Source organism: Micromys minutus, assembly GCF_963924665.1.
Source record: "Micromys minutus genome assembly, chromosome: 27".
Taxonomy (NCBI): Eukaryota; Metazoa; Chordata; class Mammalia; order Rodentia; family Muridae; genus Micromys; species Micromys minutus.
This window is the reverse complement of record NC_137962.1, coordinates 26,652,702-26,671,819: the sequence shown is the minus strand read 5'-3', so window position 1 is coordinate 26,671,819 and position 19,118 is coordinate 26,652,702. Positions and strand designations below refer to the sequence as shown.

Genomic DNA, 19,118 nt, shown 5'->3' with positions numbered 1-19,118 from the left:
TCCTTCCTTCCTATCTTTCTTTTGAGATAGTGTTTACTGTGTAACAGCCCAGCTGTCCTGGAACGTAACTCTCTTTGTATCCTAAGCTCAAACTCACAGAGATCCACCTGCTTCTGCCTCCTGAGTACTGGGATTAAAGTGCCCACCATGCCCAGTTTGAGGTACTGTTTTCCTTACAAGGTAAATTTGGTTTGCATCTCAGATTGTTGACCTTAATGAACATCATAGTGGTCCCACCTCCTGTTTCTTAGGAGAGGGATGTGGTGTCTTAGGGCTTCTATTGCCATGATGAAATGCCATGGGGAGGAGGGGTTTATTTATCTTGCTCTAACACATCTGTGTTTATCACTGAAGGAAATCAGGACAGGAACTCAAGCAGAGAGGGACCTGGAGGGAGGAGATGACGCAGAGTCCATGGAGGGATGCTGCTTACTGGCTTGCTACCCAAGGCTTGCTCAGCCTGCTTTCTTATAGGGCCCAGGACCACCAGCCCAGGGATGGCCCCAAAATGTGCTAGGCTCTCTCCCATGATCTCCTTACTAATTTAAGATAATGCCCTACAGGCTTATCTACAGCCTGATCTTATGGAGACATCAGCAATAGTAACCCTAAATAAGGTGGCAATGTGCATTACATATAAGTCATACTATACTTGAGATAATATTGTGAAGAAACCAAGACAGCAGGATAAGGTTGAGTGACATTAAAATCCCCAAGTGACAGCTAAGGGAGTCCCTGAGATGTCTAGAGAGCATTCTAAAGGAACTGCCAGTGCAGGTGCCTACTGCTCATCCCGTATGAGCCTAATGGGACTTTCCATTAATCTAGTTGGCTATCAGAATATCTAGATGAGAATAAAAGATGAAAGGAGTGTTCAGGGTGAGGTGAGAAAGCATGAAGGTGATTGGAAGCTGTCTAGATCATAATGCAGTACTTTGTCTCCAAACTATGGGACAGGCAATTTGGATAACGTGAAAAGGATTGCATCATTTTGATTTTGGATTGAAAGCATGTCTGGTTGGACACATTAACTGAATTTGTTTTATCAAGTTCCTGTAAATTTCACTAACAATGTCAGTTTTCAGTCACAGATCTCAGTTGATGGTACATAGGGCATATTTTATTGGGTTCTGAAACCTCTACCTCTCTTCCAACCCTTATTCCACACTATTCCCTTTTAACCTCGCCTCCCAACCCTCCAACATTAGGTAGGAGAGAAAGAAGGTTAGAGGGGAAAGAGGCCATAGAATTCTTTAGGCTACTGACTATGGTTTCTTGGGTAAGTCCGATCTTGATAGTTAGGATATCTCCAACTTCTCGTTTCTTTGCTCATGACCACTTGACAACAGTAACAACAGCAACCAGGAGCATGGAGGGGGAGCAGCCATTGCTTCTTTGGAGCATCCTGGCTCTCTTGGGACCCTGACCTTTATACCTGCCCCACAGTCGCCAGACTATTTGCAGTTGGCAAAAATCGAGTACCTCCTAGAGCACTAGACAATTCATACCTGGGATTTATTTAAACAAAAGCATTCATATGACATAACTGGGTGGGCTTCTATGTGGGTGGTAGGAGCCAGACTCCTCATGCTTGATCAGGATGAGCTTTCAGCTGCTGAGCCATCCATCCCTTTCTTAAGGCCCTGGAGTACTTTGAGATTCCAGTAATGGGAGAGAATTGCTTAGTCATGAATGAGGCAGTGTCCTTGGTTGGTTGTGGGATAGAGTGATTTCTTAAAAACAAATAATGTCATAAGCAACACATGCCACGAGTCAAAAGGTGACTGTACTTAAGAATGCTTCTAAAGGACTCTGACCCTTGCAGGGTACTATCGAGTTGAAAGCAGTTTTAGCATATTTCATAGTGCTTTATTCATCCTTTAGTGCCTGTTTTCTTTTCGTGATAATTGGATTCAAGATCCAGCTTGGATAAGGAATGTTAGTTGTGTTGCATGTATGAAATGGCAGTGTCAACCGAATTAAAAAAAGAAGAAAAGGCAACCTAAGCCCAGCCCCCAGCTTCATAGATTCCTATTTTATATAGTTCCCAGTTCTTTACAGTAATTCTAATGTTTGAGATAACTTATCTTCCAAACTGAGAGGCAGAAAATCCTAAACTGGGCCAGGAACCACCTGGAAATATGTCTCTACTTTGCAGTTTGTAGTGTCACTTCCTGGACAGTCTGTGTTGCACCTAAAGCGCACAGTCTTTGTAGAGATGCTGCTAACCTTTGGCTTTCTTGTGAAGTGCTAGGACTTCCAGTATTTCACACCCATACTCACACTCTGCCTAGGTAGGGTTACTGCTGCTGTGATGAAACACCATGACCAAAAGCAAGTTGGTGAGGAAGGGGTGTATTTGGCTTATACTTCCACATCCATAGTCTACCACTGTAGTTCATCACCAAAGAAAGTCAGTAACCTGGAGGCAGGAGCTGCTGCAGAGGCCATGGAGGGGTGCTGCTTCCTGGTTTGCTCCACATTAGGCTTTCTTCTTATAGAACCCAGGACCAACAAACATCCCAGGAATGTCCCCACCCACAGTGGTCTGGCACTTCCTACATTAATCACCAGGAAAATGCCCTGCAAATGAATCTTATTGGAGGCATTTTCTCAATTGAAATTCCTTCCTTTTCTGATAATTCTGGCTTGTGTCAACATAAAACTAGCCAACTTTGCCCCCTTTGAGACAAAGTTTCTTGCTAATGTTGACCAGACTGTCCTTGAACTTTTGGGGTCAAGCAGTCCTTGGTAGCCAAGACAAGCCTGTAACACGGGGCCCACTTTAGGTTTTTTATCCTTGTCATAGATTTAACCCTTTTCATTATAGGACCCCTTCTTCCTCCTCCTTATTCATCATTTTACATTGTTATGTTTAATTAATCATTTAGGGTCTCATGTAGTCTAAGCTGGCCTGGAAACTTTTTCTCCCTCTTTTCCTCTCCCTCTCTTTCTCCCTCGTTCCCCCTCCCTTCCCCCTCCCTTCCCCCTCTCTTCCCCCATCTCTTCCTCCCCCATCTCTTCCTCCCCCTCCTTTCTCTCCCCCTTCTTTCTCTCCCCTTTCTCTCTCCCTCTTTTCCTCTATCCCCTACCTCTCCTTCCATCTCTCCCTCAACACCATTTTTTTCTCCCTCTCCCTCTTCTCCCCTCACTCCCCCTTTCTCTCTCCCTCTCCTCTCCCCTCTCCTTTCTCTTCCCCCCTCCCCCACTCCCTCTCTCTTCCCCTTCTCCCTCCCTCTCTCCCCCTCCTTCTCTCCCTCTCCCACTCTCCCTCTCTCCCCTTTCTCCTCTCTCCTCGCCTTTCCTCTTCCTTCTCTTCTCTTTCCCCCTCCTCTTCCTTTTCTCTGTTTTAAGACAGGGCTTCTCTGTGTAGCTCTGTCCTGGAATTCATCCTGTAGACCATCTTCCTGCGTCTGCCTCCTGAGTGCTGGGATTAAAGGCGTGTCATACCACCAACTAGCTCTTCATCAGATTTTTTTATATGACATATTCAGAACATTTTTTGAATATTGTTGTAGTGTACTACTTTAACTCCATACTTGGAATGCCATGAAAGGGGGGTTAGTAGTTTGACGCCAGAAAAACCAAACCAAAACTAGAGGGCTTGTGAGATGGCCTAGTCAGCAAAGCCACACGAAGACTGATGCTCTGAGCTGGAACTCTGGTACCCCATGACAGAGCACTCTCCTGAAGTGTCCTCTGACTTTGATACACATTCTGATGTGGATGTGCATGTAAACCTGCCTACACCTGTATGTACAAATGCATTAATACAAAATTTGAACAATGAACAAAGTCTAACTGCAGCGTTGCATGCTGGGATATACCTGTAATCCTAGTACTCTGGAAGGCTGAGACAAGACTGCCATTTCCAGGCCAGCTTTGGCTGTATCATAAATTTAGGTAACCCTTAATTGGAGTAGCCATGTTGGCATGCTTTTCGGACTATTCATCAAATGTTATCTTTTCTGGTTTAAAATGGTTTGACAATGAAGAAACGGTGTGGTTTATAGGATGTTTGATGGGAGAAGTTTTACTGAATTTTAAAATAACATTTGAAGTAGAAGGAAGTTAGGACTTCATGTGGAAAGGTACACATATTTCTAAGTCTAGTTGAGGGACACATGGTTTTCCTCCCTCCTCGCTTACCTTCCTGGGTGTCTTGGCAGGCATTTGATTCTTTATTGTCTCTTCCTTGCTGACAAAGACAACCCAGAACTGTTTGTTTCTTTTCAGTGACTCCCACAAGCGATGAGATGTGGTCTGAGGGTCGGTATGACTACGAACGACTTCCGAGAGAACGGATGCCTCCCAGGAGCCATCCCAGTGTAAGTCATGGCCGCGCGGGCGAGAGCGAGTGCAGAGCTTGCCGTCACTTTGCCTTCTCCAGTATCTTCTGGTATCTTCTGGTATCCGTTACCAGCCCAGCTGGAAAAAGGTGGAGCTCAGGTTTTCAAAGCCAGGAAATGCACAATAATTTAAGTAAACAGCAAAATCTGTATTTTTATATTCAAGTTTCTAGGAAAAAGATTTTGAATTGAATTTAGTTGGTAGGGGGAAATTCCTGTTACTATTACACTGTGCAATAACAAAGAGCGGTTGAACATCTGCTTCTAGTTGTGTCTGTCATTTCTTTGTCACCTTAATGTTGAGCCTGGCATGGTGTCACTTGGGAAGTAATTTTCAGCACTTGGGAGACGAAGAGGTCTCTGAATTCAAGGCAATCCTGGTCTACCTAGCAAGACCTAGTTCAGTCTATATCAACAAAAATTATATTAAGATAAAAAAGTTATGAATTAATATTACCGGCTACCCAGAGATGGCCATTTTATTGGAGTCTTTCTGGAGCAGAAGCGTGTGGATATTCTAGTTAGCACTTTTGTTGGCTTGGTTTTTGGTCAGGCAGCCTACAGGTGAGAAGAATGCCCGGCTCAAGGACAGGTAATTCTGATTTTCCGTCTGTTAATCTGAGAGTTGGGGCTTCTGAGCTATATTCTTGATGTTCTTGATAAGTTTATTTACTGTACCTGGAGCTGTATCTGGTCCTGTATGTAGCAGAAGCTCAGCATTTATTAAGTGACTGGGAGGTCAAGAAGCCCTTAATCTTCTGCACAGACTCATCTTGAACATTGGGTGGAATGTTATGTGGATGCTTTGTCTACCACAAAAGTCATAAATGTTTGTTTACCTGTCAAGAATTATTTATAGTGTTAAGGATTTGTGTGTGTGGTGGTGATACTGGAAATTGAACCAGGGCTTCTCTCACGCTGGGCAAGTACTTGACCACTGACCCCACCCTCTTTGCTTCATTTCTTATTTTGAAGGTCTTATTAAATTACCTAGTTTTCTCTTAAACTCACTCTGAGGCCTATACAGGCCTTTCCCTTGTGATCTTCCTGCCTCAGCCTTTCAGGCAGCTCATAGGACTGTGCAGCCAGACCTAGCTGGCAGGAGGTTTCTTGATCCTATACCTCACGTAGATGAGCAGTGTCATCTTCAAGGTTGGAGTTCATTGGCCTGCATTATAGCTCAGGTTGAAATGATAGAAAATGATTTAAGGTAGAAAGGGAAAAAACCAAGGAAGCTCATTATATTAGCAAGGGCCAACTCAGCAAGTATCATAGATCATTGCTTTCTAGGTTGTTTTAGAGACTATTTCTAACTTTTTTAAAAAAAGATTTATTTTTTTTTATTTATCTGAGGACACTGTAGCTGTCCTCAAACACACCAGAAGAGGGCACTGGATCCCATTCCTGATGGTTGTGAGCTACCATGTGGTTGAACTCAGGACTTCTGGAAGAGCAGTCAGTGCTCTTAACCATCTCTCCAGTCCCCCCCCACCCCCCACAATGTGTTTAAGTTTTGTTTCCCTCCAAGAATATCTCTTGAATAGAAATTTTATTTTACCAGATGGGCCTTGATCAGAAAGATGCATGTTTGTGTGTGGGTGTTTAACTGAGTAGTGTAATTTACAGATGTAAAAAGCAGATTGTATTGACTTAAGATTGCAAGATGCATGACTGGCCCAAGCTACTGAAGAGTCTGACTTAGGATTATTGAGGTAAAAAAAAATGATCTCATCAGGAATCGAAAACTAAGAAAAGTGGTTTAGAAGAACTGGAGTTGGGGAACAAGGGGTAAGGACTTGTTCTAAGGCCATCTTTTTGGTAGAAGGATAGGCAGTTGGTGTTTTAGAGCACGGATTTCCTAGAGTGGACTAAGAATTAGAATTGAAGAGCTGAGGATGTAATGTAGTTAGTGCTTGCCTAACATTCCTGGTTCCCTGGACTGATCCCAAACACCTCAAAAAAGAAAAGGGAGGCAAAAAAAAGGGCAGGTGGTGGGTGCCACCATCTTCTTTGAAAACATGTTCCCAGTGACATGAAGATTTCCTGTCAGGTACCAGGCATTATGTGTTTTATCCCAGCATATAGGCCTGGTACTTTAATGGGAGACTAACTGCAGGCTTTTCCACCTGGGGCCATGCTTGACTCTTTCCCATAGTGATCTCTGCTGGAGATCCCACTTCCTATTCTACCCTTCCTTATAGGCCATAGGCTTTTTATTGACAGACATGTGATCTCCCACACAGTACACAAGAGATGAACCCCTACAGGAGGTATAAGCCATAGCAGTAGGTGGCTAAACATCAGGAGTTCATGGAAGGGGTTGGTGATGAGTATAATGATCCAGCGGTATGGACAGACGGCCATAACCTGATATATTAGCTACTTTGGTTTCTCTGATAAAACACCATAGTCAAGGCAGTTTACACAAGGAAGGTTTGTTTCGGCTTTGTGCCAGAAGTATCTAAGGTCACTAATGGCTGAGAAATTGGCAGGCATGGTGGCTGAAGCACCAAGCTAAGAGCAAGGACAGAGCAGAGAGAAGAGGAGATGGTCCCAAAACGGAAGTCTTGAAACTTAGCTCTCGTAACATACTTTTTCCAATAAGGTCACACCTTTTAAGCCTCCCCAAACAGCACCACCAACTAGAGACTAAACATTCAAATGCCAGCATCTGAGGATGCCTTATTCAAACTACTACACCTGATTTGAATACACCAGTGATTTCTGTTAATGGCCAAGTCACAGGTGGCTCTTACTGTTGTATTGATTTCTGTTCAGGGAAAACAAGTTTCTTCCTCCTTCATTAGCCTCTGAGAGTTGAACAGTGCTTACAGTCATATGCCTTGCGAAAGTAATTTTATGTTTATGCTTGACTTTAATAATCAACACACTGAAATTTGCAGAAAAGTGTTTAACAGTAGAAATTGCAAATGTAGCTATTGTTTCTAACATTGGATTTAGTTAAAAAAAACCTACTGTCTATATACAGCTTTAAGGCTGCAGAGAGGGCTCATGAGCACTTCTGCTTTCCAGAGGACTCACATCCTGGAGCTTACTGCCACCTGTAACTCCAGCCCCAGGATATCTGATGGCCTCTGACCTCTGGCACCAGCACTTAAGTGGCGTACATTTACCAGGCACACAAAGATACGTAGAAGTAAATAAAGTTCTAAAATCCTGGCTATGAAGTGGAGATCTTCTAACATTAATTTAAAACCATATTGCATGCTTGTTTATAAGCAGCGTTGTAGGAGTGTCAGGGCAGCAGCCTGAATGTCTAACAGAACCCTGTGAACGTTTAAATAATACACTGCACTGGAGTAGAGTGGCCTACCGCCACATCCAGCAACATGCTTGAACTTCACAAACACAGCTCTGAAGGCCGGGAGCTGGGTTCAGCAGTGTCTCTCCTAGAGTTCCTTTACATAAACATTTCAAAGAAGCCAAAGTAGCCGGGGCAGTTGTTATTACAGGTAAGAAACACAGGAGGGAATGCAAGGAAAGATTGCTCCTACATGGCACGTTCAGTGACTTGATCTGGGTGAATTCATTCCCTTGTGGACCCAGGGAAAGTTCATCCAGCGGTACCTTTGTAACTTGCACTTTGCTCTGTTACTAGGTCTGAGGGTTTGATTGATGTGAAGAGACACCAGGACCAAGGCAACTCTTACAAAAGGCAAACATTTAAATGGGACTGGCTTACAGTTTCTTTCTTTCTTTCTTTTTCTAGATTTATTTATTTGATGTATGTTGGTACACTTTTGCTGTCTTCGGGCACAACAAAAGAGGGCATTGCATGCCATTACAGATGGTTGTGAGCCACCATGTGCTTGCTGCGAATTGAACTCAGGACCTGAACCATGTTTCTAGCCCTGGCTTAGAGTTTCTACCTTGTCTATACTTGTAATCCAAAGGTTTGTGTCTTATTGCTGTCCCACATTTTCTGTGTTCTTTTTGTGTTTTTAATCTCTTTTCATTGTTCCTGCTTGTTTGATATAGAACCTCTATTTCATCTTTGAGACCTGATATTTTGTGTTCTGATGATTAAGATTATAAGGCTTTTCTCTAAGTTTTCTAGTTAATTTTTTTCTCAATTCCATCTTCATTTTAGCTTGAGTTCTCTTCAGTATTTTTCTTATTATTCCATTTTCCTGTCCTGGATCGTAACAGCCTTGTCTTGGGCAACACTTAGGTGTTTATTCTTCTTAAGTCTTTCTCCATCTCACTGAGCTGTTTGTGTCTTCTTGAAACTCCTTGAGTTCTTCATGGTTTATGACTGTTAAACCTTTCTATAGCACTGATCAGTTCTGGAGGGAAGATGCTGTCTTGATCTTTCATATAGTAAATATTGTTCATATTCTCTGCTGAGATCTGGGCGTGTAGGCTCTTTTTCTCCATGCTGTGTATACAGAGTTTTAGGTTTGCTATTGAAGGAGCAGAACTAGGTAGGAGAGGATGCTGTGGTCACATGGGTCTAGAGATTGAATGTCATTTGGCTAGAATGTAGATGGGTGGGCAGAGGGACTGGAGTAGAGTACAGGATGTTCCCTGTTCCCAGCTACGAGTGTGCAGGTTCACAGGTCTGGGTGATGTGGTGTGGGAGTGTATAGTTGTTTGGGGGTGGCTAGAAGGAGGATGCTGGCCTACATCTTCAGTGAAGGCAGGAAAGGCTAGTCTATGTTGTAGGACCTAGGTAAATCTGGTAAATAACATGAGAAGTGTGGATGAAGAGACCAGGGTACTCACCAGGCTATATCCTAGAGGAGACATTGCAGGTCCAGGAATGGGTGGGATAGTATAGGATCATAGAGGGTCCTATGGGAGGGTGCACCTAGCATGTTTTCTTTCTCTCTTTCTTTTTTAAACCTCTGCAATTATTAGTTCATTAGTATCATTCAGGACTCGTGTTCAGTGTTCCTCCTCCAATTATATAACAAACACAAATGTAAAGAACCCAAGTAAAATGATGTAACAGCGCTGCATCACAAAAGTGCGGAAAATTACAAGAAGGCTATTTAAAACACTGGCACTTTAAGAAAGCAATAATCTCAAAAAACCCCACAAAGTTGCCAAATTGTTCCCTAAACTAAGCAGATTAAACATGATTAATAAATGAGTTTGGGTTTTATAAAGAAAAGCAAATGGATTGGACAACTGGAACTAACCTGCAAAGTTTATCCTCTTTCCTTGTATCTGATTTATAAAGGGACAGACCACAGTATAGGAAACTACACCCCTCATTTTAAATGTGGCATAATTTTAAATGCTGGCCCAGCTAATTAAATATACATGTGAAGAGTCAAGTTTCCTGAGAGACCCGTATGTAGATAGAAGGGCAGGGGCATTGTAGCTTCTCGTGACAGCCTTCGCTGGGGCTGAGGACAACAGAGAGCAGGAAGTTTTGTTTTAAGCTCACGCTTTCAGGGATACATCCTCAGGTGTCTTCAGTAAGGAACTGCAACTGTCATTACACAGCTAGGCAGTTAGAGAGTCCTCATGTGAGGAGTAGAACATTCTCTCTATTGGTCCTTCAAGGACAGACTTCAGATTGCTGGACTATAATCATCCCATGGTGTGACAGAACTGACCCTTCCTTGCTGTCCCAAGTAGGTTATATAACATCTCTCATCCAGCTGGTCACGGTCTCGGAGAATTCAACCATGAATGACAATGTTACCCTGCCATGATATGCGGGGTATATGGACAAAAGCTCTTCTCCAGCTGACTGTATGAAAGCATACGCACTGTAATAATCCACGTGGCTCAAATGGGCAAAAGCAAAAGACTAGCTTCCTCTGGAGAAGAAAACTTTCAGACCCATGAAAAGGACAACAGTAGTAATTTTAAATAATTGTATTAACTTAGAAGCATTCAGAATGTCAACAAAACTGCTGATATTTTTATTTTTTTATTTTTTTGCAATTACAGAGTGGTATTCAGTTAACAGAACAACAGTTATCTTTGTATAAACTGCATCAGTGACAGCTGAAGATGAAAAAAAAAAGCCAAAGTAAAACCAAAAGGGAAAAAAAAAACACCGGAAAAACAAAACAACCAAACTATCATTCCCATATATTAATAATTTGTGCTGTTCACTAACAAGAACCTGCTTTAAATTTCCATGCCACTTTACAACCCCCAGACAGGTTAGTGGCTATTGAAGACACCATTAGGATAGGGCTATCTAAAGACACATTCAGTAGTGTGTTAACTATACAAAAAAAAATGTACAGTTTAAAAACAAATCTTACACAGCCTTACATTTCAGTTTTTTTTTTTCTTTAAAAGGAGTGAGTTGTGTACAGGGGGATTAAATGCTTCATAGACAAGGGAAAAAAAACTGCACTAGAACCAACTTACTCATCCTCTTCTTCATCCTCATCCTCATCTTCCTCTTTCTTCTTTTTCTTGCTCTTTTCCCTTGACCACCCTCTTTTTCTCTGCATCAGGTTTTCCTTCAGCTCTGTAGGCACCAATATCCTTCTCATTCTTCTCCTTCAGCCTGGCGGCCTTCTTCTCACAGGGCTGCTTGTCATCCACAGCAGTGTTGTTCCTCGTCTCTGCTAGTTTCTTTGCGACATCACCAATGGATGAACCAGGATGCTCGCCTTTGATTTTTGGGTGGTACTTAGTACAGAACAAGAAGAAGGCCGAGGGAGGCCTCTTGGGTGCATTGGAGTCCTTGAACTTCTTTTTGGTCTCCCCTTTGGGTGGGGATGTAGGTTTTCATTCCTCTTTCATAATGAGCTTTGTCAGCCTTTGGCATATCTTTAAATTTCCCTCTTTCTTTAGCCGACATGGTCTTCCACCTCTCTGAGAACTTCTCAGAACTCTGAGAAGCTGACAGAAGCGTCCGGGTGCTTCTTGTGCTCCTCCCGGCAGGTTTGCACAGAGAATGCGTATGAGGACATTTTGCCTCTTGGCTTCTTAGGATCTCCTTTGCCCGTGTTTAGTTGATTTTTCCTCCATGAGGCACAGAGTCACCCAGTACCTGTCCAGCTCTCGCTTGCTCTTGCTCTGTGGAGCTCAGTGGACTGCCGCATGTTTTTATTTCTTAACTGACAGGTTTTGAGGCCTATGACTCTTGCCAGAACAGATATGGTAAGATTTTGGCCAAGATCTATAATGCTATCTATTTAGAGGGTAGGGCCAACCTAAAATATTTGATCTGTTCTCCGATGTCCCTTTGAAGTACTTTGTTGACCCCAGGACATTTGTATCTGAGTGAGCAATTAGTGTAAATATATATTTATAGCATAAATGATACATAGTTTATATATGCTATAATTTATATATATTAATTACAAATCATGGAATTAGAGGCATGTCTAACCATGCTTGGTTTGCGTTTGGCTCTTTATAAAGAAAAAAAAAAATCAAGTATGTAAAGGTAGGCAAGACAAGAAACTCCCAAAGTATGTGTCAAGAAAGCAGCGATTATCTACCTTTGGTTAGCTGTGTTTCAATCTTTTATTTTTCTCTCTTCCAGGTTGTTCTACCTCAGTTTAGAATTTTTGTTTGCATTATGTGTATCAGTGTTTTGTCTGCATTTATGTCTGTAACCATGTGTGCATGCTTGGTGCTGAAGGTCAGAAGAGGGTGTTGGAGCCCCTGGGACAAGAGTTAACATATAGGCTGTTGAGCTACTATATAGGTACTAAGAATTAGACCCAGCCTCTTTAGCATAGCAGCCTGTGTTCTTCATCACTGGCTCCCTTTTGAAGGGTATTTTGCAGTAAATCTAGTATTCATGTTTCCAATATAAATAAACATTTGTTATGTCTCTAAAGGATAAAGATGCTTAAGGAAGGACCTTACGTAATATTTTAATTTTTAACAAAACGTTTAATATGGGATGTACAGTGGCCCAGTGAGTAAAAATACTTGCTACCAAACCTGACTACCTGAGATCCATCTCCAAGACCCACATGATATATTTGGTGTACTGACTCTTGAAAATTTTTCTCTGGCCTCCACATGTGAATTATGGCAAGCATGTAGACTTAATTAAAAATTTTTAAAACTACCATGTTTTTGTGATAAAGCAAATTTACATATATTTAATGATGCATTATGAAATTGGTGGGTTTTGTTTTAGGGGATTAATGTAGGGCCTTATGAATGCTAATCCCTGCTTTGTTCCACCCTAGTCTCAAGAAATACTTTGAAATAAGTGTCCTAAATGATTTAATTTGTATTCAGTTAATTATGAGACTTAATATTTGTGTGGAAAGTATAATATAGAATTATGAATCAAATTATTTGACTAGTTTCTAAGATGAAAATATGTATCATAGTAGAGTTTTAAAAATTGGAATATATGGAAAATTAAGATACTGGATTATTTTTAAAATTGGTTTCTTTATTATACACTTGCTAAGCTGCCTGTAATTCCAGCACTCAGGAGGCTAAGACAGGAGTTGTTGCTGTTCCAGACCATTCTTGGCTATAGCATTAAGTCCTACCTCAGTAAACTAGACTGTGGTGGAGGCCATCCTGGACTTCACAGTGAGAACATGTCTCTATAAAACAAAAGTCTGTCGGTGGATTCCCTTGGAAAGCTTTAGCCAGATTCCGGCATGTTTTGTGGCTCTTACCCTAATCAGTCTATTTCATAGTAGCTACTAACATAAGACAGACTTGTTTTCCGAGTCCTCAAATCCCACAGTATCCTCTCAGTGACTGAAGGCTTTAACATACTGTTTTATTTTTTATGCATATGGGTATTTTGCATGCATATGTTAAGTTTGTGCAGCTATGCATGCTGTGCCCAAGAAAGGCATGAGAGCTTCAGTCCCTTGGAACTAGAGTTCTAGACTGTGGTGATCTACCATGTGCTGAAGGTGACTGAACCCTGTGAAAGCAATCAGTGCCTTTTACCACTGGGCTATCTCTGCAACCCCTAACAAGCTATTAATATTTCAAATCTTCAAGAATATATAACTTTGGAAACTAGTTCTAATTTTAGATCAGCTTTTATATTTTTTTGTCCAAATGTAAAATGCTAAAGGTATTGCTCTGGAGTTTCTGGAAAAAGTAGCTTCTGAAAAAAAAAAGGAAAAAAACGTTTCCTTTTTTTGTCTTTCTAGTTCAGGATCTACTCATCACTGTTTGCAGATTTATGGGCACAAGCTCTGTTTACTCTAAATAGAATAATTAAAGTAGACCAGTGTGCTGACCCCATTGTCATTAGGAACAGTGCTGCTGTAGTCTTACTGTGTGCAGTGGTAGTTGTTAAATGACTTCTTTTACTCACTGTATATTATTTAGATTTAATTTTATGTGTTCAAGTGTGATGCTTGCATGTATGTGCGCCATGTGGCTACAGTACCCAGAGGGGTCAGAAGAGGGTGTCATGTTCCCTGGACCTGACTTTATAGATGGTTGTGAGCCACCATCTGGGTACGGGGAGCCAAACCTAGACCTCTGAGAAAACAGCAAGTGCTCTAGCCCCCCTTTCTTATAATTGTTACCTTGTATTGTTATGTGTTATTGTGAATGTTTGAGGTTGTTTTTCATTGAAATATTTTATTTCCCTTAATCTAAGGAAGATGTTACTATTAGTTTATAGTAACATTTTTTATTGGTGCGGTTTTTGTTGGTTTGTACATTTATTCTGTTGAATTATGGTTAAGAACGCCTGTGCTTATAAGAAACATTTCCAAAACCAAATAGAGAAATTAGTGATGTCTCTATATTTCTTTTTGTCTGTTTTAGGATGGCTACCATAGAGTAGTTAATGTTGTGCCAAAGAGACCACCTCTGCTAGACAAGAGACCACCTCTCCTAGACAAGAGACCGCCTCTGCTAGCCAGACCTGATGAAGCAGGCTACAGTAGATATAACAGTCATGTTGACTGCCGAGTATGTGACGAGGGCCGCAGTTTTTCTCATGATCGAAGAAGTGGCCCATCTCACAGAGGAGTATGTAAATTTCTCCCGTGTACTAATTGTTCTTTCAAGTTCAAAATCCGTGTGACTAAAATTTATGTGCAGGCCTCGAAAGTGGACTTGTGGCGCTTGTGTTCAGGTGGAAGTAGAGCCTGGTGCTCGTGTTCTGTTGTGTTGCCTGGCCTGATTTTATTTGCAGACCCCCTGTTTTGCACTAGGGTCTTACTGTATGGGTCTCACCTGCCTGGTGCTTGCTGTCCTCCTGTCTCAGCTTCCTGGGTTCTGGAGTGCCAGGTTACCCTTTCTGTTAGATGTTGTTGCCTGCCAGCTGGAGCTCCAGAGGGTACTAGAGGTCAAGGGTCTTGTGATGCTGGCTAGTGGGTAAGAATCCTGGATAGCTCTGAGTGACGTCCGATGTGATTGGCTTTGTCTGGTGGCCTCTCTTGCGCTAGGTGAGCACTCTACTGAGCTGTCTACCTAGCCTGTGCTTCATTCACCTTTTAACCTTAAGCTTGCAGATTGCAGACTCACGCCTGATAGTTGGTGGTGTCAACCCCTGTCACTTTGTGCTCGTAATTGCTGTGGTGAGGTGGGCTTAAGCTCACTTTTTGTTCTCATTCTTAAGTTCTGTTTGCTTTTAAGAGCTTTACTATTTGAGATTAGAGGGTAGTAAAGCCATGTTTCAGATAGTAAACACGTAAAATGTTAGCCACTCATTTAATGTGTTCTTGATAATCTAGAAGGTATTTAAAATTTTCATAATTTATTTTATTGACAGGTTGGAAGCAATTGCTTACTTGCAAATTACAATAGTTTCTACACTGTTTGTCTTTTTCTTTGTCTCATGGCCGTTCCCAGTTGTGAGCTCTGAGGAGTCTGATGTGGTAGTGAAGTGTGCTGGGCTACGGCTTCCTTACCCTGTGCCTTTCACTGCGCTCATCTACAATGCTGTTCCTTTAGGGGAGGAAGCATCTCTGTAATATGGGGCTGTCACTGTCAGATCCATCCCCAGGTGGTCTCAGGGAGAAAGGATTTGTTTACAGCATGAGCATCTCTTGCCCTTTCATGAGAACCCCTGTGTCCATCTGAGGAATTTTGTTTTCACTGGTGTCTGAACATTGTTGTCTGAAAGCCTCTAGTGAGGTTTCAGGGGCAGCACAGGTTCACTGGCTCAGCTCAGTGGTGAGAGTTTTGCTCTGCAAGTCAGGAAGCTCAAACCTCAACCCCGCAAAACAAAGCCATGTTAACACAAAAACTTGTTTGTTCTTGGACTTTAGGTAACTTTTTTTTTCTCTTTACATAAACAACTAGCACACCTATGGTCCTTAGAACTTTTAGAACACTAATTTTTAACTCAAATTTATTTATGGAAACTTACTGGATCCAGTGTTTTATTATAGCTATGGAGTTTTTATTTTCTCTTGATTATATATAATTTTTATTTACAAAAGTGTTGGGTTTGTAATGTTGAATGATTAATAATATTTTATAAATGAAAAATATTTTAGAGATATCAGTCTTACTGTAAAAATTTGCATGTTCATGTTTTTTTTATTTTGGTTTTCTTGAGAAGGGTCTCTCTATAACCCTTGTTGTCCTGGACTTTGCTATGTAGATCAGGCTGGTCTTGAACTCAGAGATCTATGTCTGCCTCTGCCTTTAGAGTGCAGAGATTAAAAGCATGTGCCACCATGCCAAGCCTATATTTTATTGTATTGGTGTTTTCCCTGCTATGTGGATGTGCATTGCATATGTTCAATTTTCATAGAGGATAGAAGAAGGCATTGGATCTCCTGGACTTAGAGTTAACAGCTGGATGTGTGCCTCCTCTGGGTGCTGAGATTCAAACATAGGTTTTCTGCAAGAGTAGCAAGTGGTCTCAATCACTGAACCATGTCTCTAGCTCCATGTGAATGGGCTTTTTTTCTTCTTAATATTTATTTACCTTTTTCTGGGACTTGAACTCAGGGCCTCTGGAAGAACAATCAGTGTTCTTAACTGCTGAACCATCTCTCCAGTCCCCTGTCTCTTTGTGCAGGAGTATTTCTTTTCTTTAAGATTTTATTTTTTATATATGTGAATATATTGTCACTGTCTTCAGACACACCAGAAGAGGGCATTGGATCCCATTACAGTTGGTTGTGAGCCACCATGTGGGTGCTGGGAATTGAACTCAGGACCTCTGGAAGAGCAGTCAGTGCTCTTAACCGCTGAGCCATCTCTCCAGCAGGAGTTTTAAAGGACAAAATGTCCTTCACTTGATCAATTTAAAATTTTGCATCACGTTTCATAATATTGCTTATCAGAGATAATTCTTGCTAGATTGTTTCTAATTATGCCTTTATTGAGGCAAATGAAAAAAGCACTAATAAGTTCTTCACTGAACTTGAACCTGAACACTGGTGAGAGAGCTTGGGAAATGAAAAGGCTGCACAGTGTACACTCAGATGGCCAGTGCCTGCTGTCATGTCTGTTCATGTGTCTGTGGCACGGGGGAGTAACACAGTTTTTAAAATACGGGTAAGTGGCACCACGGGCTCATAGTCGTGTCTAGTGGCTGAAGTGGACGACTTGTATCTTTATTTCCTGTTTGTTGGAAGCTCAGGCATCCCTAGAGGAGAGAGCTCTCACTATCATTTTACCTCGGAGGCTGTTCAAAAGAGGCAGACAAAAGCCCAAATTATTATTTTTTATTTTACAGGATGAATTAGGCTACAGATGGACAAGAGACGATCATTCCACAAGCCGGCAGCCTGACTACAGGTAAAAAGATAAAAACATGTACTTTGATTCTTGACTCTCTGTGATCTGTGCTATGGAAACATAACATCAAATGCACAGGCGAATGGCTTCATTAGGGTTTTAATTTGAAAGCAACATGCATTATGTAGCAAATCACTGGTGTACCTCATTTTTTGGCATTTTATAATTGACAGTATATTTCAAAATGTGTGTGTATTACGAGGTGTTAGTTTTGCTCACCAGTGATGCATTGGGTGGAAGTTGGGTCACTGGTCTTTGCAGCTAATGGAATTGAGTCTTCCACACATGCTCCCATTGCTGTGATATTTTACCTCACCTGCTTAAAACTACTCACCTTGCCCCAACAAAAAATTCTCAGCACTTGGAGAAAAAGGGAAGCACTTTCAGTTTTGTAAAGCTATAACCTCTAGTTAATGCTTAGAGAGGCCCAGCCCCATGAGAAATACTTCATAGCTTATATAGGCATACTTGTTACCATAATCTTGTCTATGTGACCATCCTGGGTGGTTTTTTCATCTTTGCTCCAAAGGAGTGTTTCCCTAGAGCTAAGCAAGTGTTACAGAGGGTGAAAATTTCAGGTGTCTAGTCAAGTTACTTGATATATGTGCTTATTTCAGGAAAGAGGGAAAGGGTGAGCAGGTTTAGAGACGCAGATATCAGTCCTTAAGTTTTATCTGTTGTCTCAGATGAGACTTTCTGATTGTTTTCTTCTTCTATGTAACTAGTGCCCAATTAAGGTTGTTAATTCCATTTAACTAATGTTAAAGCTTGCTGTTTTCCCTTTGTCCTTATATATATACCTAAGCTCCACAGCAAAGTTACAGAGCAAGCCAGCCATGGATTGAAATTTCTAAAATTGTGGTCCCTTAATTTGCAGGTTTTTAGTTGTTACATTGATGGAAATCTTACAGAAAGTAGGACATGGTGGGCTGTTACTGTGGACATGTGCTTCCTAAGCTGGTGGAAGTGTCTCTGTTGGAAGGTTTGATAAATGTCTGCAGAAATAGCTTCATGTGCTGCAAGTAGAGCTTACAGTGGTTCTGGAGGGAGCTCAGTAGCCATTCAGACAGGTGTGCAGGAAAGACCTTCGTTAGATTCAGGTGGAATTGAAGCTACTTTTGGTAACTATACTAGAGGTGAATCATTCATGTTACATTGTAGCAAACCCTTGTGTCTCATCTTGAGCATGACCTGAGACTGAATCAGCTGGATTTAATCTTACTAGACTAGTAAATGTGCTGGAAGAGGATTTGAAGGCAGCCTGGTATTTGGATTGGAGTGTGTTTATTGCTGGTCTCTTGATATCCAAGTTTACAGTGAGAATTTTAGCAAAAAGCACAGTGAGACGTTTAAAAGTCTAGTTTTCCCAGAAAACAAGTAAATGTATATGAAGAAGTTGATCAAGCAAAGTGTAGCTGCCAAAGAAATCTGAGAAGGAAAACAGCTGTGGTCTGTGGATACAGCTCAGTGTAGGCCACTTCTGCTTCTCCTCCTCCTCTTTAAGATGTTTTTTATTTTATTTATGTGCATTTTTGCAACATTTGTAACACATGCAAATGGCAAGCTTTAACATATGTATGTAAATATGTATGTATGTATATTCCTGATACTCAAAGCCAGTAGAGGGAGTTAGATGCCTTGGAACTGGACTTACAGACGGCCATGTGAGTTCTGGGAACTGAACCCAAGCTTCTCGATGAGCATCAGGTGCTCTTAACCAATGGGCTTCTGTAGCCTCAAGTAGAACACTTTCTTAGACAGTGCCAATTGCCTTAGATATCATCTTGCTTTCTTATTCTGTTTCTTCTTCCTGTGTAACTAGTACCCAAGTAAGGTTGTTAATCTCAGTATTGAATTTTCCTGTGCTCAACTGTTACAGCACTCAGGCTGCTGTAAAGTGGCAGGCCCAGATTCTGGTTAAGCTGGTAGCTGTCCTTGGTATTATTCACATAACTGGTTTTTCAGACAGGTGAAGACTTTCAGGAGGTCTCCATAGAGACTTCCACTGAGATTTCAGAGGAAGCCATAAGAGGTCAGTGTATGACTAGGTGGGAGTGTTGGCACCTGCCCCCGGAGGGTAATCCTCGAAGCTACTGGGTGAAGCCCAAGCTGCTG

The 19,118-nt window shown here is 41.5% G+C and overlaps 1 protein-coding gene across 4 annotated transcripts in view; it reads left to right on the top strand.

Moving 5' to 3' along the window:
- Positions 1-19,118, top strand: part of PPHLN1 (periphilin 1) — an 84,153-nt gene that overhangs the window by 8,282 nt on the left and 56,753 nt on the right. For 2 of the 4 annotated variants that reach the window (XM_080939026.1, XM_080939025.1), the window contains exons 2-4: positions 4,237-4,328; positions 14,067-14,273; positions 16,942-17,003. In XM_080939026.1, coding sequence (XP_080795152.1) covers positions 4,257-4,328; positions 14,067-14,273; positions 16,942-17,003 — 341 coding nt within the window. In that variant the 5' untranslated portion in view covers positions 4,237-4,256. The remainder of the gene's footprint in view (positions 1-4,236; positions 4,329-14,066; positions 14,274-16,941; positions 17,004-19,118) is intronic. The other 2 variants (XM_080939028.1, XM_080939027.1) reach the window with 1 other exon arrangement.